Source organism: Lachnellula hyalina (genome assembly GCF_007821495.1).
Source record: "Lachnellula hyalina strain CBS 185.66 chromosome Unknown contig00058, whole genome shotgun sequence".
NCBI classification, from domain to species: Eukaryota; Fungi; Ascomycota; class Leotiomycetes; order Helotiales; family Lachnaceae; genus Lachnellula; species Lachnellula hyalina.
This window is the reverse complement of record NW_022157172.1, coordinates 616-24,729: the sequence shown is the minus strand read 5'-3', so window position 1 is coordinate 24,729 and position 24,114 is coordinate 616. Positions and strand designations below refer to the sequence as shown.

General features: G+C 48.0%; 8 protein-coding genes across 8 annotated transcripts; 6 read left to right on the top strand and 2 right to left on the bottom strand.

Annotated features, from left to right (window-relative positions):
• LHYA1_G005055 (uncharacterized protein) lies at positions 1-2,710 on the top strand (the record flags this gene model as incomplete). The annotated part of the gene is made up of 3 exons (XM_031150005.1): positions 1-1,453; positions 1,778-2,512; positions 2,568-2,710. 3 exons carry the CDS (start codon positions 1-3, stop codon positions 2,708-2,710), a joined length of 2,331 nt encoding a protein of 776 aa, XP_031005721.1.
• A 2,347-nt stretch (positions 2,711-5,057) lies between these two features.
• LHYA1_G005054 (uncharacterized protein) lies at positions 5,058-5,957 on the top strand (the record flags this gene model as incomplete). Its single annotated transcript, XM_031150004.1, has 1 exon — positions 5,058-5,957. One exon carries the CDS (start codon positions 5,058-5,060, stop codon positions 5,955-5,957), a length of 900 nt encoding a protein of 299 aa, XP_031005720.1.
• Positions 5,958-7,597: 1,640 nt separating this feature from the next.
• On the top strand, positions 7,598-8,430 carry PRTB (Scytalidopepsin B; the record flags this gene model as incomplete). The annotated part of the gene is made up of 2 exons (XM_031150003.1): positions 7,598-7,991; positions 8,048-8,430. Coding segments are annotated over 2 exons (777 nt in total), but the record flags the coding sequence as incomplete, so codon positions are not given.
• Positions 8,431-10,972: 2,542 nt separating this feature from the next.
• On the top strand, positions 10,973-11,629 carry LHYA1_G005052 (uncharacterized protein; the record flags this gene model as incomplete). The annotated part of the gene is made up of 1 exon (XM_031150002.1): positions 10,973-11,629. One exon carries the CDS (start codon positions 10,973-10,975, stop codon positions 11,627-11,629), a length of 657 nt encoding a protein of 218 aa, XP_031005718.1.
• Positions 11,630-12,169: 540 nt separating this feature from the next.
• asqI (Tyrosinase family protein) lies at positions 12,170-13,390 on the top strand (the record flags this gene model as incomplete). The annotated part of the gene is made up of 2 exons (XM_031150001.1): positions 12,170-12,886; positions 12,962-13,390. 2 exons carry the CDS (start codon positions 12,170-12,172, stop codon positions 13,388-13,390), a joined length of 1,146 nt encoding a protein of 381 aa, XP_031005727.1.
• A 1,303-nt stretch (positions 13,391-14,693) lies between these two features.
• On the bottom strand, positions 14,694-15,660 carry YNL217W (putative metallophosphoesterase; the record flags this gene model as incomplete). Its single annotated transcript, XM_031150000.1, has 2 exons — positions 14,694-14,915; positions 14,977-15,660. 2 exons carry the CDS (start codon positions 15,658-15,660, stop codon positions 14,694-14,696), a joined length of 906 nt encoding a protein of 301 aa, XP_031005717.1.
• Positions 15,661-20,451: 4,791 nt separating this feature from the next.
• ISY1 (Pre-mRNA-splicing factor) lies at positions 20,452-21,296 on the top strand (the record flags this gene model as incomplete). The annotated part of the gene is made up of 3 exons (XM_031149999.1): positions 20,452-20,458; positions 20,500-20,881; positions 20,936-21,296. The coding sequence occupies 3 exons, from the start codon at positions 20,452-20,454 to the stop codon at positions 21,294-21,296; spliced, it is 750 nt and encodes a 249-aa protein (XP_031005714.1).
• Positions 21,297-22,052: 756 nt separating this feature from the next.
• mtg1 (Mitochondrial GTPase) lies at positions 22,053-23,173 on the bottom strand (the record flags this gene model as incomplete). The annotated part of the gene is made up of 2 exons (XM_031149998.1): positions 22,053-22,832; positions 22,913-23,173. 2 exons carry the CDS (start codon positions 23,171-23,173, stop codon positions 22,053-22,055), a joined length of 1,041 nt encoding a protein of 346 aa, XP_031005743.1.
• Positions 23,174-24,114: the final 941 nt, after the last annotated feature.

Sequence of the window (24,114 nt, the reverse complement as noted above, 5' to 3'; positions counted from 1 at the left end):
ATGCAGCATCATCCCCACCACGCCCAGCAGGGTCCTCCACCGCATCACCTCCAGCAGGCTCGACCCTCGAGCATTGTACATCAACATCACCAGCAGCAAGCCCCTCCTCCTCAACCACATCACTCGAATCCATACCAGGCTCCCACTCACGGTCTGCCTCAATATCCCCAAAGCGCGCCTAGCCAAGGAGGACAACCTTCCCACGAGCTGCCATACTACGCGACACAAGCAGCTCCGAGTCCATATAGCACACCAAGCGCGTCGGGAACATACTCATCTGCAGGTAAGCAGTCGCACATCGGAACGCGCTTGTATTGGAATTCAACAGCTAACCAACTAAGCAGATACCCCCGACATTATGGCGGCAACACAAATGTCGCGTCCATACCCCCCAATATCCTATCACACCCCACAATCGAACTCTCCTGCGTCAGTTGCTTCTCCATCTGCACACGACCAGCGCCATATGTATGCTGCGCCAGGTTCGCAATTACAACAGAATCCGCAGATGTATTACGCGGGTCCTCAGCAACAACAGTACCCTCCGCCCATGGCACCGCAGACTGGGCCATCTCCTTACGCGCCGCATCCACAACAACAGCAGCATCACCCATCGATGACTTCGCAACCAAACCTTCTTATGTCACAAACTCCGGGCCAACACCAGATGCAGCAGCATCCGCAACACCATCCACAGCAACAAGGGATAACGGCAGCCCGAGACCGAAGATGGAGCCACATGTGCCACAAATGACGCGACCAGCCGCTCCTCTGGGGCCCCCGCAACAGCATCCTGCAAATGGAGCACAAATGCAGCAAAATAATGTTCCAGGCGGCGCTGGTGTAAATCCAAATGCTGCGCCAGGCCCGATTCCAGCGACAACTCCCTTGGTTGTCCGGCAAGATAACAATGGCGTTCAATGGATCGCTTTCGAATATTCACGAGACCGCGTGAAGATGGAATACACCATCAGATGTGACGTGGAATCAGTCAATGTTGACACTTTAAGTCCTGAGTTTAAAACGGAGAACTGTGTTTATCCACGCGCTTGTTGCAGCAAGGATCAGTACCGAGGAAACCGCCTCGTGTACGAAACGGAGTGTAACACTGTCGGTTGGGCTCTGGCCGAGTTAAATCCATGTCTGCGTGGAAAAAGAGGATTAATCCAGAGAGCAGTCGATTCTTGGAGAAACAGCAATCAAGACGCGCGATTGCGGAGTAGACGCGTTCGCAGAATGGCGAAAATCAACAACCGTAAGGCTGTTCAGGCGGCTACCCATACTCCTCACATGGCTGGCGCTACTGGTCCGCCAGGGATGCCACCATCCGGAAACATGGGTCCAGGTAGTGCGGGTAACATGGGCAAGCCTAGCTTGAGTGGGATGGGTGGTGGTCAGCTTCACCACCACCACCAAACCCACCCTGATGGAAGTACTCAAGGAGAGGATGTCGGTATGTTTCACCAGATGTGATAAAGCTGTGATTATATTATTATTGTGTCATGATACCTTTCTTGCGAATATACCTGTTGAACGGGAAAGACTTTGGGATCGGAATCATTTGTCTGGGTCTAAACATTTTGGCTTCTTTGTATAATACATCATTGCAAGTGGTTGCTTCTTGCTTACCCTGAGCGTCACCCACCTTATACCCTGCCCCTCATCATTTATTCGCATTCCTGTATATCTTCCCCCGTCATTTCCGATTCCTACGCATCACACACTACTTCGCTTACCGGCTAAAGTGAGATGCTAATTTGATCCTGCGCGCACCTAGATGACGACGAATACATGGACGAAGGCCATCACCACCACCACCAAGCACCGAATGGATCGTCGCCAGGACAACAAAACGGCGATGTTCGTCAAGCTCACGTCTTTTCGGGCTACCCAGGCTCCTACCCTCCTGATCCATCCGTAGGCGGCGCTTCCATGGCTCCTTCAATTCACGGCCAACACCAAGCTACGCCACACGCTTCCCACAGCACCCCCATCGCCGCATCGCGATCGCATGCGAAATCTCCACTTGACGAGGATGAACGAAATGTCCTCTTCGGCGATATTCCCGAGGCGAAGAAGCGCAAGTTCATTCTAGTCGATGATCCAGGCAAGGGCAACAGAGTCCGAGTGAGAGTTACACTGGACACAGTCGACATAAAGGAAATCCCCGACTCATTCCGAAAGAAGAACTCTGTTTTCCCCCGTAGCTGGTTCCCGCTTGAGATGCAGAGTCCGCCACCGAGCGCAAGAGGAAGCCGATTCTTCGAGACTGACGATTTTGATGGTGGTGATGAGGTTGAGCCGAGTGGAAGCGCGAGAGGTGGTCGACGGGAGAAGGGTCGCATGGCAGTCAATGTGCCGCTCACGGATGGTGGCGAGGGCGAAGTTGAGGTCCCGAAGATGCGGAATAGTGTTCGGTCCAAGGAGGTGAAGCTGAATGATCTGGGATATCGCTTGACCTGGCATCAGAGCAGAGTCTTTGCGGATAAGACGGTGTTCTTGCAAAAGGCTTGTAAGTCCTATCAATACCCCCGTCGCTGAATAAACATGACACTAATACCGAACAGTGGATGCCTACCGCGCCAAAGTCCTTGATTCGATGCAAGGCGCTGGCAAAGATATCGCTGTCGCACCACATTTCGAAACGAGAGTCGGGAAGCGGAGATGGAACGAGAGATCCAAGAGAGGGAAGCGGGAGGATTCTACTTGAGCTTCGACCACCACAACCTAATTATGTCTTCACTTACGATCGACTCTCCACACCACACCCCTCCAACTTTTTCAGCGCGCGAGCTTGTTACTATACATTTTCGATTCAATTCTTGATGATGATATGATTAGGGTGGCTCTTTTTGTTCTACTCTTTGGTTTTGTTTTTGATATGATGTAATTGGTGGGGGAGTAGGGGTAAAGGAAGGGGTCGAGGAGAGGGAGGCAAAAGGAAGGGGAGTTTTAATAACTTGATTGGCTTGGCTTTTGTGCTTGGTGGGAAAGAATTAACGGACGGACGGACGTACATAGTGTACTTTTTTGCATGATATGGGAAGGGTGCTAGTACATAGATGGATTGGGGATGGGCGGATGAAATAATATGGGATATGAAAAACAAAATGACTCTATGTAAAGAGTGTGACGTTTGTGATGAGGACGTATTTGTCTATCTACTTGGAGTTGTTTTGAACCTCTAGTGAGGTAGGCATGTTTCTTGAGGAAGTGGCGTGTTGGGAATCAGTTGCGCAATGTTTCACAATGTCATGTTCCGATGAGAGCTGTTAAGGCTGCTATTGAAAGGGACATAGTCGTGTCTTCACTCGTAAAACTATACATTTTTTATAAACAATTATAAACAACTTTCCAACCTACGTTATTAATCTTTAGGATAACGGTGTTTTCCCGGTGAAGCTATCAAACGGCGTGATGGTTTCTCAGGCAGTCCTCGGATCTACTTTCATAGAAGTTCCTCTTGAAATTCGACGTTTTATATGCACTTTTCTACTATTAGACCAGAATGTATCATCCATCGAGCCAAGTGGGAAACTGGAACTCATATTCCTATCCTCAAGAGACAGGAGAGGCCATGTCGACAACACTTGAACTTCGCAGTGGCGCTTTTCCAAATCAATAAGCAGATATCCACTGAAAGCCTCAAATACTCTCGCTCGAGTAATGCTTTCATTTCTATTGAGACGGCCTGGAGCCCCAGCATTCGGAATAGTGACTGGGAATTTGCAGTCCCTTTGATTGGTATGAGGAATGGGGACTAGAAGAAAGCTGGAAGCTATGCGCTCACAATCAAATTAACTCCAAAAGAACACTAGGACACCGGGGGCTCCCATCGTTTGATGTTTGCAAGCACGACAACCCGATAGCTTTCGAGCTTGCTACATCTTCTTGATGCCATTACTGTCAAGAAGATGTTTTTGGTTGCCACAACTTCAATTCCGGACCACGCAAGATCTGCCACTAGACGCTTTCGTTGGCAATACTCGGGCAACTTCCGAAATTCTTCGTAAATTTGAAAGCCCCCGAGGACCTGGCGAGAACTTAAAGTGACTGCACATTCTCGTCGATTTGTCTCTGCTCATGCGCGGCAATTCTCCGATCTGAAAAAGCGCGTTGAGGAAGCGAGGAGAGGCCATATCACGTATTACGATGCTGCTGACCTTGCGGGGGGGTTGATACTGCCCAGAACGAGATCGGATTTGTTCAAATCCAGGTCTACATAATTGCCTCGAAAATGGAAAGGAATATTGGCCGATATGGACCAGCCCTTGCCCTTGCCTCCAGAGCAAATGACATATTGATGTACATTCGTCTTGTTTGTCCCAGGACGAAAGCAGAACTGCTTCCTCATCTTGGGTTTTTGCAAGTGAGGGCGGCCCGAATTCATCCAGATGGCCCAATTCAGGCTGAACTTAAACGCGGGATTTACAATATGGAGATGGCTTTCGACATATCTCCAAACAATAACCTCGAGTCCGAAATTAAGGAAGCGAAGGAAATATTCAAACCGTCAGGACCAGACAATGCTGCGACGTCAGGCTGAGGCGGCTCGTGTAAGAAAGTTGGAAGAAGCTGGGGGGTAACAACTCAACTCTTTATTCAAAGAAAATATAAAAATAGTAATTCAATACTTCTTGGAAATACCTACTTTAAGAGACCAAGTTGCAATATATAAGGGTTTGTAGTTCATATAGAGTCCGGATCTCTTTGTGCAAGAAAACATGTGTAAAGCTTGCCTGGTCAGGCTTTCATGCCTCGCATATGCAAGACGTGCAGCTTGCATTTCCGACCCCGTTCATGCTGTGCACTGGATAATAGGTGTATCAGTAATCGATAGATATATATAGTTGACATGCAACTATTTATTCTTAGACGAGGTGAAACCGCGATGACAATTACAGGAGGATGTCCTGTGGTAACAGGCGCTTAGCTTTACTACTATGCTACACTTCAAAGCTTCTCCTCTAAGATACTTTGGATTTGGTTATGCGCTTTTGATCGCATCCTAGTCATTCGCATCCAAAATTCATGCAATTGCTTTGGTAGAAGGAAATATGGCTACACCATATTCAGACCTAGAAGTGGCTCCCAGCTCTGGTCTCGAGCACCATAAAAGCCATTGTCCGGCAGGACTCGAACTTGATAAGACCAATTCCAGTCTGTCAAAAGCTCATCTTCTCTGTATTAATGAGCCGTACAATTCTCCAGTCAACCAAGATCGTCGCATTTGTGGCTTGGCCCTGAGGACATTTTGGATCGCGATTGTCGGAATAGTAGTGATTATTGGAGCCGCAGTGGGTGGCGGCGTTGGAGGAAGTCTGGCTTCAAAAACCAGCAGTGTCGCTGAATCTTCTTTTCCCAATTCAGAAACTTCAGTGCAGCGTTCAAACACGTCTGCCACCAGCAGTGGCCAGTCCATAAACTCAACGACTCCCTCTCCAACAAGCTCAGAAGTATCGGTGCAGCCTCCAACAACGTCTGCTGCAAGCAGCAGCCAATCCACAAACTCAAACGCTCCGTCTCTGACAAGCACACAAGCCGCTTCGACCACGCAAATCATCGGTCCCTCCTACACCCTCCTCCGCGACTGCCCTTCATCTAACAACACACTTTACGGCATATCTCTTGGCTCAACTACCATGAACTTCCGCAAGATGTGCGGCAAAACCTTTCTCAATATCAACGCAGCGTCTAACGAAAATTCGGTGAACCAGAAGGCATCAAGCCTAGACAGCTGCATTAACTTATGCGCCGCATATAATGTGCAAAGCGCTTCTAGCATTGCGTTAGGCCACAATCAAATTTGCAATGCCGTGTGTTGGCGAAATAGCCTTGATAATGATGATCATCCGGGCACTTGTTTTGGCTTCACCACACAGAACTCATCAAATGCCTTTGTAGTTTCTGATCAGTCGTTTTGTGATTCTGCGGCGTGGATTGACCAGACGATCTGAAGATTTCATGGCCTTCTGAAGTTCTGAGGGAAAAGGAACTCCCTGGGAGTCAGGAAAGGAGGTGAAACAGGCTATTCCTTTTAGGACCCGCAGGGTTAGCAGAGGACGATAATATCTTATCTAGGCTGCGGCATTGAAACTTGTTATTGCCCGTCATCCGGAGGAAGTTGCGAAGTTTGATGTGTAGCTGTTATGATTGATTAGTGGGCGTGCTCTACAGTGTGAGTTGTATATTAATGTAAAAGATTACTCGTATACGTACCTACCGGTATATTATACCTCGACGATGAAGGTGTGCTATATTGTAAAATATGTGGCAGAAGTTGTATTGGCCGATCTACAATAGATCATCATTTCAGCGTCGATGCGCAACCTGCTCCGCTTAGCGGCCGATTGCTACAGTACTATTCGGGATTACTATCTCCCTATATTGACTACAGTGAGCAGTGTTATTGGTGGCATATCACGTAAAAGTTTCATACAATATGTATTCTGGGGGTGGGGGCGGGCAGTAGATAGCTGCCAAGTAAATTTACCTCCCCCGCAGGTCAACATTAATAAACACCGCAAAGCTATAGTATATATATTTATAGCCCGGGATTCGCATTCGAAGATACTACAAAATAAACAAGCTTTCGCCTCAAAAAGCTTATCAAAGTTAAAGGTGTTCTCGTTCGGTCCTCGTATTTTTGAGCCAACAGGCCCCCTGAACCCCGCTTCAGCATTTTCCGAATACGGATACTAGCTAGACTTCAAACGGATAACTAGATCTTAAGCTTACTTTTTATCAAACTCCACCTTCCTTATTATCATAAAGTCTAAGAATGCGGAGAAAAGTTTCCACGTAGCCAAGCCAAATCCTGACTGCTATTACTAGGCTGCCCAAAAATATACTGTTTCTTACCCTATTTATATATATCTGTACTTCGTATACGAGTGCCTATTACATAGCATTGTCTTGTTGTGTTGGTTTGATGTAGTGCTGGCAGTAATCATGTCCAACCAGCACATAATGTTTGCTATATTTCAAATAGATAAAGTATAAGAGATTTCGTAATAACGATTATAAGGTTACAAACCGGGCTCCCTAGCCTAGACATGAATCCTATCGGACCGGCAGTAAACATGATACGAAGTATCCGACAGCTGTCTCGGGATCACGCTAGCTTGCCGAATACAACAAACTGGTCCTCTTGAGGAAACTCGTTGTGTTTACGTAGTATTAGCTTGTTAAACTGGCGGAAACCTTATACTGACCTGCCGACTTTATCCAACTGATCCCTTTGAAGACTCCCCTATTGCCTGGTACTGGTGGTAGCTTGTCAATAATAGTCCTATCATCACACTTGTCCGCCGATCATATAGGACCATCCTTTTGAGGAATATGATTCTACCTGGCAACCTGGAGATGCCTATTGATATGGAAGGTGTTTGAGCATCTAGTTCAGAATGCCTCCCAGCTTACAAACTTCAGGTCATCATCACAAGACCATGATACTACAATAGCCAGTCGTTGACTATAAGTATCTTGATTATAACCTCTCCTTGAACATCATCTCGCACTTAGCAATCTTCAGACGCAAATTACCAGTCCATTCCCACCAATTAACCTTACTCTATCTTTCGTCTCAATCGACAACATGAAGTTCACTACTAACATCCTCTCCGCACTCCTCTGTATTGAAGCAGCCTTAGCGGCCGTGCCCGCGAGCCGTACCCAGGCCCGTCACCTTGCACGCCGCCAAAGCCGGGGAAGGCGCACGGCACCATATAAAAACTCCACCGTCACGGAACATGTACCAGATGCGACTGTCCAATCGAACTGGGGTGGTGCCATCCTAGAGAGCTCGGGCTTCACAGACGTCTCAGCTACCGCTAATGCCCCCAAGGGCAGTGGCTCCTCCAGCGCGGCGGGCTCGGCTTGGGTTGGCATTGACGGTGCCAGCTGCCAGACCGCTATCCTACAGACGGGCTTCGACTGGTACGGTGATGGGACCTACGATGCATGGTATGAATGGTACCCCGACAATGCTGGTAAGTGTTCTGTCCCAGACGTGAAGGATGAAGGACAGAAAACTGATTCTGCGCAGCCGATTTCACGGGCCTCACCATATCTGAGGGCGATGATATCAAGATGTCTGTTACTGCCACGAGCGCGAACAGCGGTTCGGCTACGATAGAAAACCTGACGACAGGCAAGAAGGTGTCCAAAACCTTCACTGATGAAACCTCAGGCTCGCTTTGCCAGACGGACGCCGAGTTCATCATCGAGGACTTTGAGGAGTGCGATTCGGATGGTAGCAACTGCCAGCCTGTGGCCTTTGCATCCTTCTCCCCCGCCGTTGCGTTCACCGATTGCTCCGCCACTGCAAACGGCGAGAATGTTGCTCTTAGCCAGAGCACCATTACCGAGGTCGAAGTCAACGACAAGGACCTGACCAAGTGCTCCACTTCCGGCACCACCCTCACCTGCTCGTATGTGTAAGGGCTGTGGGGCAAAACGGCTGAAAGGTTGCAAAGTGAGAGTTGAGAAAGGCCATTGACTCCTCTGGGCCAAGGGAAGAAGTTTGCTCGTTAGCTAGGAAATGAATCATCTTTTTTCTTCTGATCATATTGACCTGATTTGCTGTAGAAGGTGACTTTTATAACCGAAACAAGACAGCATATCAATAAAGAACAAAGATGTGGTAAGGTGGTTCGTAGAAATAGAAAGATCAGAGACGTGACAATACCGTTTGAAGTTGGCGACCATTCATGTAGTAAGAAAGCCCCAAGATTGCAAAACTATATATAACCCCGCTTGTCAGCCACCCCTTTCAGATTTAAGCGAATGCGAAAAAAAGCGGAGAGCTTTGACAACCGCTGCTTCAGACCGGACCTACCTTGTTTTATATTGACCAAACATCAGAGGTACTATAAGCTTACCGAGATACGTTCTGGGCATCTAAGTAAGAAATTAATCAACTAGACTCAAACTATCGGGCCATATATTCATCTCAGAAGTAGTAGATGTGGGACACATTAGCTTTAACGTCTAATGAAAAAGAAGGAAGCGAATGCGATATAGCAGTAAGGTGTAACATATAGCTTTTGTGACACAATTCTATATAAACCTTATGCCACCGGCAGAGACACGGTGATATCACGATGGAAGTTCAATCATATCTGCAGGCAGTGCAGGTTCAGTGATAAGTGACGGATCATTATCTCTTCCTTCCCTACCTCAATTGCTACTTCTCATTCAACCAGCAATACAACAGTTTGAGATTCCACTTGCTTGACACTTCCACTCTCTTTCTACTGTAATCCCATAACAAACCCTCGCCCTATCCGCCATGGTCAGCCTCGACGTGGTGAAACCTGCCAACGTAGCTTTAGTTAAGTCCCAACCCCTCGTTGCCGTCTTTGTGAGCACTTCTGGAATCGGTACATACGTCCTACGAGCGCTAGCTAGCCATGCAAACGAGGGACAAGGTTTCCGCGCCTACATCGTTGCAAGAAGGAAATCTGCAGCCGATACAATCACCTCTGAGTGCCAGAAGTTATGCCCCAAAGGCCAGTTCTGTTTCGTGCAAACAGACGATCTTGCGCTTTTGAAGAACGTGGATCGTGTATGCGCTGAGATTACCGACGCAATGGCGGTCGCTGGCAGTGCGGATTGGACAAATAGCAAGTTTCAAAAGTAGAGCATACTAAAATCCAAGGGAACATATTTCATACCTCGTGAAGTCATGTCAGACAGCTGAAACAATGCCAAACTTCAACGATACCAAATTTCCTAGCCAATGTAGTGTCTCTGTTCCTGGTTGCAGTCGCTGTCGCTGGCTATCTTATCCCCTTCTCGGCCAGCTTCTTTAGCTCGACCGTACAGTCTCCACCACCGGGTTCAATCACTGGATAGCGATGCTCGATTCCGCTATTAGCTGACATCGACAGGGAATATCTGGAGGAGTTTCCATTAGTCGTTTGGAAAATGTGAATTCCAAAGCCGCCAAGCTACGTATAAGCTTTTATCGACATTTCACCGATTGCCTTTTCCCTCTACCTCTCAGATCAGAAGCGACGTCCAAAGCCGAGCGTACAGCGATCCTTTTTGATGGCTGTTTAACTGTACTCTGCGTATCCTGCTTCTCCCCATGCTTTGAGCTGTCTCAGACCAGGCAGAAGTTTGAGTTTATCGCAACAGACATGGAATTGTTGGTGGACGAGAGCTTCCCTAGGGTACTCGTGGTCTAGTATTCCCCTGGGTAGAAATTGCTTCGGGCTTCCGATGAGAGTGATCTCGAAGGCTTTGTGTAGTTGACTAGATAGTTCATTTGAGGACCTCGCCATACAAACAGCATCAATTTATAATGTGTCAGGCGGACTGGGATATCAGATGTTGATGATCAAGAGTCTGTGTGTCCAGCACGAGATTGTCCACTTGTCGTCGAACTTTACATCGAGTAAGATGCCAATTAACACGAATTATTCTTTGTCGCTCTGGAACGTGCGGCTTGATTGAGATACCATGTCTGGAGCTGGAGGCTGATCGGAGGAATGTCGTGAGTTATATCAGCCACTATCCACTGGCAAGGCTAAATATGACAGTGGCTACAAATATTTGATGACGAGTTAAGTGGTGCTCAAAAGGCGTAATTGTTAACAGTTGCTTTGAGAATGTTGATGAAGTATGTTGAAGTTGAACTAAGGCACGAGTACGAGTACAGGCGCTAGTTGGGGGGCGGGGGGGCTAGGGCTATGTACAGGGGAGGGGTCAAATGTCGAGAGCTTCTTCTTAATAAATATTGTATGTACAATATATGCCCCCCAACAACCGCAACACAAGCTCAGACCGAAGAGTCTAAATCAATATTTCCATACTAAAAGTAGGCCTCAGTTTGAATGTGCTACAGCAAGGAGACATAAAACGCTTAGCCCTGTGGATACCAAGACGGCATCATCGATTTCACTACACCTCTGTCTGATATTCCTTCCCTTTTACAACGCCAGTATCAACGAAAACCAAACACAACATGACTTCCTTGCAAACCTTCCCCCTCTTCGCCCGTTTACCCTATGAACTGCGCGTCAAAATTTACGAATTCGCGCTCCCCGGCCCGCGTGTCGTCCCCATACGCTACAACAGACAACAACAACAATACACCAGCGACTCTTCCCCTCCAGTCCTCCTCCACGTCTGCTCAGAATCGCGGCGCAAGTTCACCTCTATCTACGAAAACCTCAGACTCTCCCAGAAATTCGAATCATCCATCTGGGTCGACTTCACACGCGACACCATCTTCTTCGACAACCTAGACTGCAGTCCGGAAGGCGATCTAGCGCTGGATCTGGCCAGGAGCCCGCAGAGCCAGAAGGTGCTGTATTGTGCTATTGATGCGCAGTTATGGGAAGTGCTGCGAGTTTTCCGGCCGGCCAATCTAGGTGAGGTGAGAATCATGCGGAATTTGAAGACGCTGGCGCTTGTGTTGAAGCATGATTATGATCGCGGTCTACGGCAAACACGGATGATGTATGATGGGAGGCAAACAACACAGGTTGAGGTGGGCGATACAGGGTCAGAGATTCAACATGTGCAGTTCAATGTGGACAGCATTCGATGGGACTTGGAGCATGAGACGGATCCGAAGTGGGAAGGGCCACCGCCGAATGTTCAGATGTGGATAATGTGAAGCATGGGATATGTATGCATCAATAGGCTGATGAAGCCACAGTCTTCTCTACTCACTTCCTGCTAATCATGTGGAAATATTATCCGCGCCATTACTCTTATTACTGGTCATCGCCCACCATGTCCGTGGAACATGTTCCTCTTACCCGTGGGAGTCTCGGGAAGCGGGCAGATCAAAAACAAACCATGTCCGTTGCTATTGAGCCCATTGCCGCGTAATTACTTCAATTACAAGCCACCTGCCTAGGCAATTACCAACCTACTCTAGAGTCAGAGAGCAATGCCATGACACTGGTCTGTTTCTGGCAATACGGTGTGCTGGATGGGGATATTAATCAACTCCAACTATATGCTGTGCTAGCATAATCAGTCTCCCATTGGTCGGGGGTTTTTTGGACAGCCTTTCAATAACCTCGCCAGTGAATTTGTTGCTTCGCAATTCACAGTCCTTCACATTCCTCAAGATAAGCTTTTTTGTTGATCTTTGACTTTCGCTTCAAAGTTTCCCTTTCCACTCCATTCGAGCCAGCCTTACTCTGCAATGGCGTCCCAAAAGTGGCCCAGAAGCAGCGCATTCCTGCTTTCAATGCTCCTCCTGGTCCTCCCAGCTTCGTCACTAATCCCCACCGCTATCTTTCCCAGAGGGGCCCCTCAAATCAAGACAATCCCCTCGCAAGCAGTCACCGGGGACATCATAGCAAACTTCCAATCTGCAAATGACAACCTAGACGGGCCTCAGCTCTCAGCGGTCAACTCAACCTCCTTCGACTGGTGGTACTTCGACGTCGTCTCCCCCGATCTACTCACGTCCCTCACAGTCGTCTTCTTCACGACCCTTAACTCCAGCTTCCCCTTCGTCCCACCATCCTCCAACGTCGACGTCATAGGTGTATTCTACAGCTTCCCCAACGGTACCTGCGACAGCATATTCATATATGCTTTGGAGGCAAACATCACCATCGACGACAATGGCTCATCCGGGCAATATGTAGGAACTGGAACGAGCTGGAGCGGCAGCCCCGATCTATCTCGTTACGAGATCAATGTTAATTCTCCTGAACACGGCATCTCGGGAACCTTCACGCTGGAGACACTGGCGCCAGCGCATTATCCCTGTGGACCTGCTACAGCTGGCCAAGACATGACGGTAGCGCCACATATCGGCTGGTCGAACGCAATGCCTGATGCTGTGGGAACAGTCAACTTGTCGATTTTGGGCACTGAGATGGAGTTTGAAGGCGTAGCGTATCATGACAAGGTACTCACTCTTCCCTTCCCGATCCATCCATCCATATATCCGTACATTAAACATCTTCTAACATTCATTCCCTAGAATTGGAGCGACCAACCCTTCCAACAAAACGTAGCATCTTGGTACTGGGGCCACGGCCGACTCGGCGCCTACTCGATCGTTTGGTTCGATACCCTCGGCCTCGATGGTACCGAATATGTCTCCGCATACGCCTCCAAAGACGGCGAAATCGTCTTCTCGAGCTGCGAAGCCTCGTCCCTGACCGTTCGTCCCTCTGGAGGCGATGACCAATACCCGCCGTCGGTCAGCGGTGGCGATCCGACCGGTTTCACCATCTGGATGGATCTTGGAGATGCGGGGGCGTTGGACGTTAATGTGACGATGGGGACGGTCATTTTAGATGGTGGGCCGAGTTATAAGCGATGGACGGCCAGTATGCAGGGGCAGGTCCGTTGCGGGCAGTTGATGACGGGGGGTATGGCGGTGTTAGAACAATTCAAGATGGCGTAGAAAGCGCTTCCTATTGAATCCCTACTAGAGAGTAAGGTACCTGTACCTATGCAGAAGATCACACCTTAGATCAGTATGTAAGAAATGAATCATGATTATAAGCACGGCGTTGCCTATTTCGACATATGACTTCAGCTCACTTTCCTATCTTGAAGCGAATTGATTGTTGTCGAATATGATAGACAAGAATTGCCCATTCGGAACTAGCATGTGTAGCTGTAGCTTTGACACTGCAGTAATGTCCCGCAGTGCAACTGCAAAGAGTCGTAGCTCGTAGCTGCCGAAAGGAGTAGAGGTGTATGATCTTGGGGGGTAATTAATAGACTTCAGTTTTGAAAGGTGAGGATAAAAACGTAGTTTCTGTCCTTGCGAGATTCGAAAGCGGGGGGTAGCTGAGAGTTATATACCGGACGCGTAGGTAGCGATCGAAGCGAATGCAGAGTCGAGGTCGAGGTGCTCCTCTGGCTAGTCCTGCGTTAATCAGTCGCTTTAGTATCCGGTACCCATGTCGCTTTAGGTAGGCTCTTACAAGAATTAGTAGATGCGTTGCATTCATGTATCCAACCCTTGAAGACTGATGCAACAGCTGGTCTAGAGATGACCCCAGTCTTCTGAATACACCTTGACTTCTCACGCAGGGCCTGCTTTTAAGGAGGCATGCACTGTACGGTGTAAAGAATTGCTTGCACTTGACACTTGAGCAACCAAGAATATAATTCGCAGACCATCTTAGCGATAGACCATGCTATTGAAAGACAACAGAACAGAGAGCATATATCACGATGACAAGAACTTATTTCTCGACCTTGAGGCTGAGAAGATGGGCTTGACTTCTCCTCAGTGTCCACTCAAAGCGCACGAGAAAAAAAAAGGGGGGGAGACCATCTCCACTTCTATACCAACAGGCCAAATAAACCAGGTAGCTAGGACTGAGAGATACCCGGATCTGGAGAGCGGTGCTATATATTAGACTCTGAGTCTTGAATATGGGGTGCTTGGATCTGGTACCTAAAAACCTTGGAAGAGATCGTAACATAAGGAGGGTGGGTCGAAAGAGCTCACCTGGCACTATGAGCGGCTAATCCTCAAATATTCAGAGCGCTGCAGGCAATCACATAAAAGCGTCGTTAAATGTACCTTTGGAGTGATCCTCTTACTTTATGTAAGTCTGTATATCCATTCTTTCTTTCTTTCTTTTCAAGTTGCCCAAACCGTTAACCCAAAAACGCCTGCCTAATAATATGGTATCGCTGTACTCCAGAAAAGAAAAGCAAAGCAAAAATTCCAGTCTCTTTCCAACCATCTATTTCTGTCTCCCATCTTTACAGTCGACCTGAACTAGCTTGTGCTTATGATCCGACTGGCCACCTTCTATGACGATGGCTGAAAGTTTTCCTCCCTTCAGACATCCGGTGTCTATCCCCATACTGTATTTCTCCATCTGGAGTCCTCGTTTCGAATCGTGGCCGTAAATTACCGTGGAGCGTTTGTGCTTCGGAAGGCGTTTTTGGAATTCATTCCAGACCTGCCACCATTGTTTTAGCAATCGTACGTAGACAGACGGACAGGGCTCAGAGGATACATACCTCCATCCAGCCATGGCCCTCTCTCTCATCACTAGGCACCCCATGCTTAATCGTCCGCATGTTCATAACCATAGTCGGATCCTGGTTCTCCAACTCTACACCAGGAACAAGACCCGCATGTACGACGACCACCTGGCCCATATCGCCCAACTTCCCAACACGAAGGATAACCGGGCATTCCTTCAACCAGTTGACCCTCTTCTGTCCCAACTCCTTAACTAGCTTCCTATCCTTATAATCCCCATGATTGAAAGACACCTCCTCAAGCACATCCTGCACCTTATCCACCGGCTCGCTCGGACCCGGCGCATCCAAATCCATATGCTCAGCCATCATATCCGCCGCGGCAAGAATGATACGATCCTCATGATTCCCCCTAACGACCGTCGCGTCCAGCTTCCGCGCCAAATCCACCACAGCCTTCGAATCCGGGCCCTTGGAAATAATATCCCCCGCCAATATCAAATGATCACGCTTCTCCTTAAAGCCCACCTTCTCCAGCAGCTGCACCAGGGATTCCTCCATGCCATGCACATCCCCCACAATGACCAACCGCCCGGGATTCCTATGCTTGCCGGTCTCCGGGATGTATTTCGCAGGGAGGTCCATGATCTGAATCGTGTCTTTGAATTCCGGTCGCGCGTTGAGGCCATATTGATCTACGCTTTCGTCTGCGTTCACCATGGTGATTCTCGATATCAGAGCGTAGGCTATCCATGACAGCCCCAACAGAGATGCTAGATATGTGAAAACCCGTCCGCGTTTCGATCGCGATAATGGCGTCTTCGCCACTCGGCCCCTGTTGTATTCTGGTAGGACAGGCATCCGCGTGGCTTTACGGAGTATGTTGCAGCTGCAGTTCAGATGGGCTGCAGTTCCAGCCGGCTAGTATTTCTAGTTTTGTCCCCCCCGGATGTATGCGGTTATTTGCTTCCGAGAAGCTAGCGAATTCGTAGAATAGATAGTTTCGTACGGTATACTGTACAGGTATTTTGGTAGGAATAAGGATAATTAGGATACGTGTGTAGATATAAATAGGATGGGGATTTGGTTAGTGTTTATGTCAGATTTTGGGGTTCTACTTCTACATGGGTTCGGAGAATCCTGCACTCTGACGCAGGCAACACTTGGCGTGGCGTGTCGTGGCGTGGAGCCCCAGCCCGTTTGGCGGGGTCCCCTGAAAATCTCTGTTCAGGCCATGGTAGGCTGAGCTAAGAGATATATAGTAGAGTGTTTGATACATTTCAGCGACACCTCACTTGCAGATATGAGGCTTTGCTTGCGTATATCTAGGAGACTTGGGGACATTTCTAGAAGCTTGATAATTTCCTACACCTGACTAAAGTCAGTAGATTTGGTGGGAATGTTCCAGGGCTTTTTGAACATTGTTAGAAGCTTCCAGGAGGTCATATAATGGCGAAGTACCCCTAAACTTCCAAAGGTCCCACTGCCCAGGCTGTTATGCATAGCATCCCCTAATGTTTCATGATTTCTCACCGCTAGTCGATGATTCAAAATCATGCTTTTGTATTCATCTACGAATCGTAAATAAGCAAGCCAGCAGAGCCACCCCATGCGCAAGCCTCCTTCGTTCCGTCAATGTGCCACTTATTTTGAGAGAACGACAGAAGCGTATAGTGCGCCAAAGCTCCATCCATCCATCCATCCATCCATCCATCCATCCATCCTAAAGCAAATGCAAATGTAAAAGTAAAATAAAAGATGACTCAAAGGCTAGAATATATGTATCTGCTTCGGAGAAATAAGTCAGACCACCCCGAACTTGCATATATCACTGCGAGATGCCCAAACCTAATGCCCGCCCAGATAACGTGGGCGAAGAATGCCACCTCCGACACCCTTGATCAAAAATATCCCACTCCCCGTGAGACATTCAAAATATCGCCATGACCGTAAAGATACCACCACCTACTCCTGCTCCCACGGGAATTCCTCCTCCAATATCTTCGCGCAAGTGAGCCACGGAAGCTTATCGTCAGCCTCATTCCGCTTAGCTTGCGAGCGATCATGCAGCAGATGCCTAACAATCGGCTTCAATTCCTCCTTAATAACGTCCAAAGCGTCCAAAAAGCAATGTTTACCTTTGCCAGACATCATAAAGCAGTTATAGAACTGTTCAAGCGAATCCTTGCCGAGGTACGCGTCGCCGCCATGGCCAATGGTACGGTAAAAATGGACACCTCCATCGGGACCGCGGTGATGCAAGTTCGAGAAGTAAGAGGATGATATGTACTGCTGAACTAGAGAGCGGGCCTGCCAGAGGTATATATCGGTATCGTAAACTGCACGACTGGGAACAACATCGCCCTTTTGAATATGCATCATGCGGGGCGGATAGTATTCCAGAAGTCGACGCTCAACTTCAAGTTTCTTCTCCTTGACCTCTTTAACTTTCTTCTCGGCAAGTTCGAGGATCTTGCGTCGGAGCGGATTGCTCATGAACCAACGCTGATCAATGTTTTGCTTCATGTCTAGCTTGCCGACGACATGGACCATAGCCTCACGGAACAAGATTGGGGATCGGATGCGTGCTGCCATGAAAGCCCAGCGCTCTGGTTTTGCGGCCATGTGACGCCAGAGCAGTTGACCTAGGCGAAGGAAGATACCTTCAAGGGTGATATGGAGGCTATGGAGAGCGTCGAGGTGCTCGGCTGCAAGCAAGATAGCGGCGGCATCGGCAATGTAGTCTATTCCAGCGTTCTTCTTTTCGTCTTTGGTAAGGTTGGGCTCGATATTGTAGATGCATTTGAAGAGATTATCATAGACCTTATGGTATTTGTCTTTCCGCTGTGCAACATCATCGTTCAACCTCAGAGTGCTCCTTGACGAGTGCTCCTGTGAAAAGCTTAGCCTAGGATCTTTGCAAGAGAACATCAATCCACGAAAATTGACACATTAATGGCACACTAGAAACCATATGCATAGATTGGACAAATGAGGTCCGAGTGAGCCTAGAAATGTGATTAGACGCTTAGGACAACTTACCACAAGCTTGAAAGACCGAAGACGGCAGTCAGTGGGGTTCTCCGTAAACTCAACCATTTCCAACTTCCATTTGATCGTCCTTCCCGCCTCTCGCTGCTTTCTGGTGACACGAGCAGCCTTGTTGGGGTCAAGCAGACCCGCCAAGATCTTTGAGTACTTTATAAGATATGAGCTGTGAAGTCGCCATGTTTGGCCAGCACCGGAGATGATCAACACGTCGCCGTCTGCGTACTGCGGGAATACATTCGGGTTAATAGCCATGTGAGAACCGTCGAGGATTTGCTGGTTGATGACATCATATTGTGCCAGTTGTGCTGCCACAAGTGTTTCTGTATTCCCATTAGGAATGGCAGTTGAAAGATCGGGGAGTCCGACGGGAGGTTGAAGCATGGCAGTCTGGCCGTTAATAATATTGGGGATGGTAACCATGATTAATCAATTCTGTAGGTGATTGTATGACGAGAATAATGTCTCAAAACTTTGTGGATGATTGATAGTTGGGTAAGGATTGTGTATAAGTTGAGCTTGGACGAAAAATAAGAAAATATATGGTACGCAGGGAATGTGAAACCACAAGTCCGCCGAAGAGATTCTGTTCTTTGGCAAAGCTGAACGTGGACCCGGAAGTGAAGATGAAGAGTACGTGTTGAATTTGAACCCACGTCTAAGATTGAAAGTCTGAGTGGGTGAATGTAGAAGAAGCTAGACGGCCATGTGAATATTGCTTCTCTTGTCGCTGAGATGTTGCTTGAGTATTAGAGCTGAAATTGGGAAGTGATAATAAGTGTGAGTTGTCTTGAATGATGCAAAAGAACAAAAGAAGATGTGATGGTCGAGATGTGGGAATTTGAAGGTAAGAGTATTCGTGAAGTTTTGGAGCGTTGTACCTAGGTATATAGATCTAAACGGCGTTGTGAGTTCATGGAAGGTGTCAACATAGGAAGGTGCGACTATTAAGTTTGGAAAGGGATGAAACAGCATCCAGGAATCCAAGCCATGGTTCTAGCTAGAAATATTGCAAAGGCAGGTGCGACTTGCCGGTGGTACAATTAGCCAGAGGTCAACTTGGCTCGCTCCAACTTTCTCGTCCGCGGCCATAGGCAACCGCTTAGGCCCACCAACCAACCAAATAGACGAATAACCGAAATAGAGAAAGCAAAGGCAAGGTATGGTTCGTCGAATCGTCAGACAGAAGCTAATAAAGCCCCACGATTTCAAGAGGTGACGAATGGCTTTGGACAGGATTAGCCATCTTGTTATTTTCCATCTGTCAGCCTGTATTCGAGGACTGTGTTACGCAAGAGCTGATACATTAATCACGCATCACACGATAGCAGTATCAAGTCTCAGAAATAAATGTGATTGTGATTGCTTTGATGTACTAGACGTTAGGCCGACCTATTAGAAATAAGGTGTTATAGCATTTACGCAATCAGCAATGCCGATAAAAGTGGAAGCATATTGCTGCTAAAGAAGGGAAAGCACGCTCGGCAGCAGCTAGAGAAATCCCCAAACTACTTGTTCTTAGGACACACAGCTCCATGCAAGAAACAAGAAAACCACTTCGTGCACATAGCCGCATCGGAAATTTTGGATTCAACACTTCCAGAAAGCGAGTTGTGCAAATAACAAAAAGAAAGGCCCTCAGATCAGCTCTCAGGTTCTCATTCCCAACACTTTCCGTCTCTCAATGCCAAGGCAAATCCAGAACAGTAGGTTGGGCTGCAATTTTGGCTTTTTGGATTCTTGGTCATCACTGGGCTTAAACACTCTCTTCCAGCTCGTAGCAAAACACAAAACATCGCACGGGATTCGTGCCAGTCCGATTTATAGAAAGAAAATCTATGAAACCATTAGCAAAGCATGGTAACTTGATAAATATGGGACATACTAAAGCTGCTCCGATTGAAAACTATTTCCGCTTTCAGCGAAGCATCAACCACCCTCCACATCCCCCATAGCCCACGAGCTTCATCCTCAACCCCCATTGAGGACATCCGCCCACAGACCACAAGAGCAGCAGTGTGATGGCGAGCGTCTCAAGATGGTGCGATTGTCGTCACTGCAACCCCAAAACTCCTCTCAAATCCGCCCAGCGCAAAACCACATGTACGAAAGAAGAGGGATTTGAAACGAAGTAGAAGAGGTGCGGAGCCTGCTAAGATCTCTGTTCATACATCACACATGTTCAACGCATCCAGTTGCCTGGATTGTTGCATCGTGGAAGCTCGATGAAAGTTTTCGTCACTGCAGGTATCGTTTGTATGTATGGAGAAGAAAGACAGTTGGGGAAACGCGATTGAAGATATGGAGACGCGATAGAAGGCGCTAGCGGCCGCTAGTCTGACTTCCAATCCCAGCCTCGATATGGAAATATTGAACGTTGTTTGAAGAACAACGACATCTCTGCACATTGCAGCGCAAGATTACAAGGACAATTCTACAAGAGGTGTAGATACAGTCGCAATCATGGTACGTATATTTTCTCTGCCAGCGTCTTCAATTCCGTACTGACAGTCCTGCAGGCGCGAAATTCAGAAAAAGCGCAATCAATGCTCTTCCGCTTCCGCGAAGCGCAAGCAGCAGACCTCGGAATCATCGACGCAGGACGAACGCGACGCCCCAAGATGATTACCGAAGTAATGGCCATTCCAGCGTGCGAAAAATGGCGCGGCCAGGTCCTCAAAGAGATCTCGCGGAAAGTCAGCAAGATTCAAGACCCCAGCTTGAGCGACTTCATGATCAGGGATCTGAATGATGAGATTAATAAGGCGATGAGGGAAAAGCACATGTGGGAGGTGCAGATTCGGAATCTGGGAGGCCCGAATTATATGCGCGGGGGTGGGAAGGTGTATGATGAGGAGGGGAGGGAGATTCCGGGGAGTGGGAAGGGGTATAGGTATGTATTTCTTGGGGGCTGGTTGTGTTTGAATGCATGCTGATGGTTGTACAGATATTTTGGGAGAGCGAGAGAACTTCCGGGTGTGAAGGAGATGTTCGAGGCGGCGACACCGAAAGCGAGAGAAGATAAGCCGCTGGATGCGCGAGCCGATCTTAGAAAACAAGTAGACGCCTCATACTACGGCTACAATCTCGACGAGGAAGACGGAACGTTGTTGGAATACGAAATGCAAAAAGAGAAGGAGGCTTTTGAGAATCTTCTAGCAGGCCAGGATAGAGAAGCTCCGCCTGGATGGGAACCATTGCCAGGGGATTCTGGAGATGGGGAGGGTTGGAGATTACCAACGGCCGATGAGGTTCAAGAGGAGTTGGTAGAGAGGAGACGTAGGAGATTACTTGACAAGTTGGGGTAGATCTGATACGATGCCCGAAAAGCAGTCGGATGACTTCTGTATAATTGTCTATAAAATGTGGGACTTTCTTGATAATTTGGAGCTATTGGAGCAATGATTACGGAAACTTATACTATGTTTAGTGCAACTGTATAATTTCATGAGAGATCTATCTCAGACTACGTTCGTTTTGAACATATAGCGAGTGCCTTGATCATGTTACATATATCAGTATGAATATCGCAAGATAGTGTGCAGCACGTATAGTAAGATGATTAAAGAACGAGAGGACGAGGGGACGCTTCAAGGGAACTGCCAATGGCGAGCGAAGGCGAGCAAAGATCAGAGAGCTGAAGGAACAGTCTTTCTTCACACTACAGGTATGTGTCAAAATCAATCCCATCTATAGATGTTGGGGGGACATAGGTACGTAGGTAATTATAGCGGTGCTCGGTAAGAGGCTCATTTGCCCTTTGCGAGAGTGTTTGGGAATGCGAGCCAGACAAAAGTAATAGAAAGAAGGAAGTGCAAGTTTCTAGGAAACGGAGCCCAATGCTACAGCAAGTATTGCGAAGCTTGGGCTGAGATCAGGAAATTGAGTGGTGAATGAGAGATGGAAAGATTGACAGAGTACGATGATGGGGTTTTAGTAGGTATTGTTGTCTTTATATTAATAGTATCAAAATTGGTATACACCTTCTCTTTCACAAATGCCCAACCCAAACACCAGAGCTGAATATCCCAAACGCCTCGCAATGCCTCAAAAACCCAATCACCTCATACATCAGCAGGAGCATGTCTGCTTTTCGCCCTGGCTACCTGCTCCTGTTTCTTCTGCTTCCTGGCCTGACTGAGACTAACGACAACCTCCTCATCCATCTTCCTCACCAACCCATCCTCCAGCACCTCATCCAACAGAAACGTCCCCAGATGCCCCTGTCTCCACCTCTGCACCACCCACAGCGCAGCCGCATCTAGATCCGGCACGCCCCCCTTCCCTAGCCTCCCCGTCTTCTTACACACGCTCTCCAGCAACTCCACCACATCATTAGTCGGCGCGCAATACTCCCCATACAACCCCTCCCCGCCCTCCACATTCCTATTCATCCAATACAGCAGATAATCACACAGCGTCACCGGCGCGATAATCGTATCCTTCACGCTGCCCACGAGCGCGAGTTTCATCATCGCCTCGGAATCCGGCACGAACGGTATGAACACGCCGGGCGTATCAACCAGATACACGCCCTCAACGCCCTTCTCATCATCGCGATCCACAATCTTCACACCACTCGCAATCTTCCTCGTCACCCCCGGCTGCGCGCCCGTGTTCGCGGCTTTGGCGCGTTTCACGCCCGCCATGCGCAGCGCGTTTAGTAGGGACGATTTCCCGACGTTGGGCATGCCGACTACGAGAATGCGCGAGCCGAGGAGGGAGTCCAGGGCTATGGAGTGGGCTTTGGCGAATGCCAGGACGGTCTTTATGTCGCGTTTGGATTTGTGGTCTGTGAAGAGCGTTGTGTTTGGGAGATGCCAGCGGCGGATTATATCTTCTCTCTGTAATTAATCAAGGTCCAAGTAATCAGCTAATGATTCGTGCGGTTTGATTCAAGTTGGTGATAGAAAAGAGGGTGTACCCGTCTATCTGAAGGCCTCCCCAGACTCCCTAAATCCCGCTTTGTATAGATGACCAATCTCTCCCGCCCAGCAAGCGACTGTTCGAATAAGGGATTCCGCGAGGTGAGAGGGACGCGGTAGTCGCGGCATTCAATGATCAGGTCGATGGAGGAGAGCATGGTTTTCATTCTCGCGAGGCCGGAGGCATGATGGCCTAGGAAATAAGAGCGTGGGAGGGAGAGTTGGGAGGGGAATGCGGCGCGGGGAATGAATTGTGCCATTTTGATGGCTGGGAGGGATGTATGCTATTGATAGGCCATTGTTTTGTATAGACGGTGCTGAAGAGAGAGAGAGAGAGAGAGAGAGAGAGATGTGAGGCCGAAATGGAGACGAGGCTGAGGTTGGAAATTTTGAGTTGGGCTCGGTTGAGAACGGTTGGCCAATTAAAGGTCAATCGCAACGCCACTGGGTCTCTTTGATTGAGATGAAGACTTTGATTGATATGGCATTTTAGGTATGTATAGCTTGCTATTAAAATTTACTGCTGAATTACTCCCTCCGTAACTTTTCACATCTCAGTATCCTCTCACCAAGCCATCAATTCTACCTACTTATGCCTCGACTTTAGCGCCGAATTCAATCTTCATTCTCCCCCAATGCATTATATGAACTTATTGGTCTGAAATTACTAAAACAATACTTCCAAGAATATGAAAACGTAGGAAAGTTGGTTTTTCACAGGTAGGTAGAGGAGGCCAATAAACGTCACTTTTTCTACAGCAACCAACATGGCGTTCGCTGTACTCGTACTTTACCCCAATCACAGTCTTCAGAACCTATCTTCCCTTTGATAGCTGTGATAGTTGTAATAGAAAATAAGACATAACAGAAGCATAGTCGTCTCTGATTATGATGATGCAGAAGTAACTCGTGTCTATGCAATCTCAAAACAAGTTCTATTAGGTCCTAAGCTCCACACCGAGAACAGCGTTAATTCTACATTTATATTCAAATAATTTGAAACTGGTAAAAGTGCACCTGACAATAGAGAATCTGGAAAACCTGACCACGAGATAGACGGGCAGTGATATGTGCAAGCGTTACTACACTGGGTATCCTCCCTCAGGACCGTCAAATTGAGGTTCGTACCGGTCCGGTACCTGTCAACAAAACAACGACTAAGTTAAGAAGGGATTCTGAATAACACTGACAGGCCTACCTC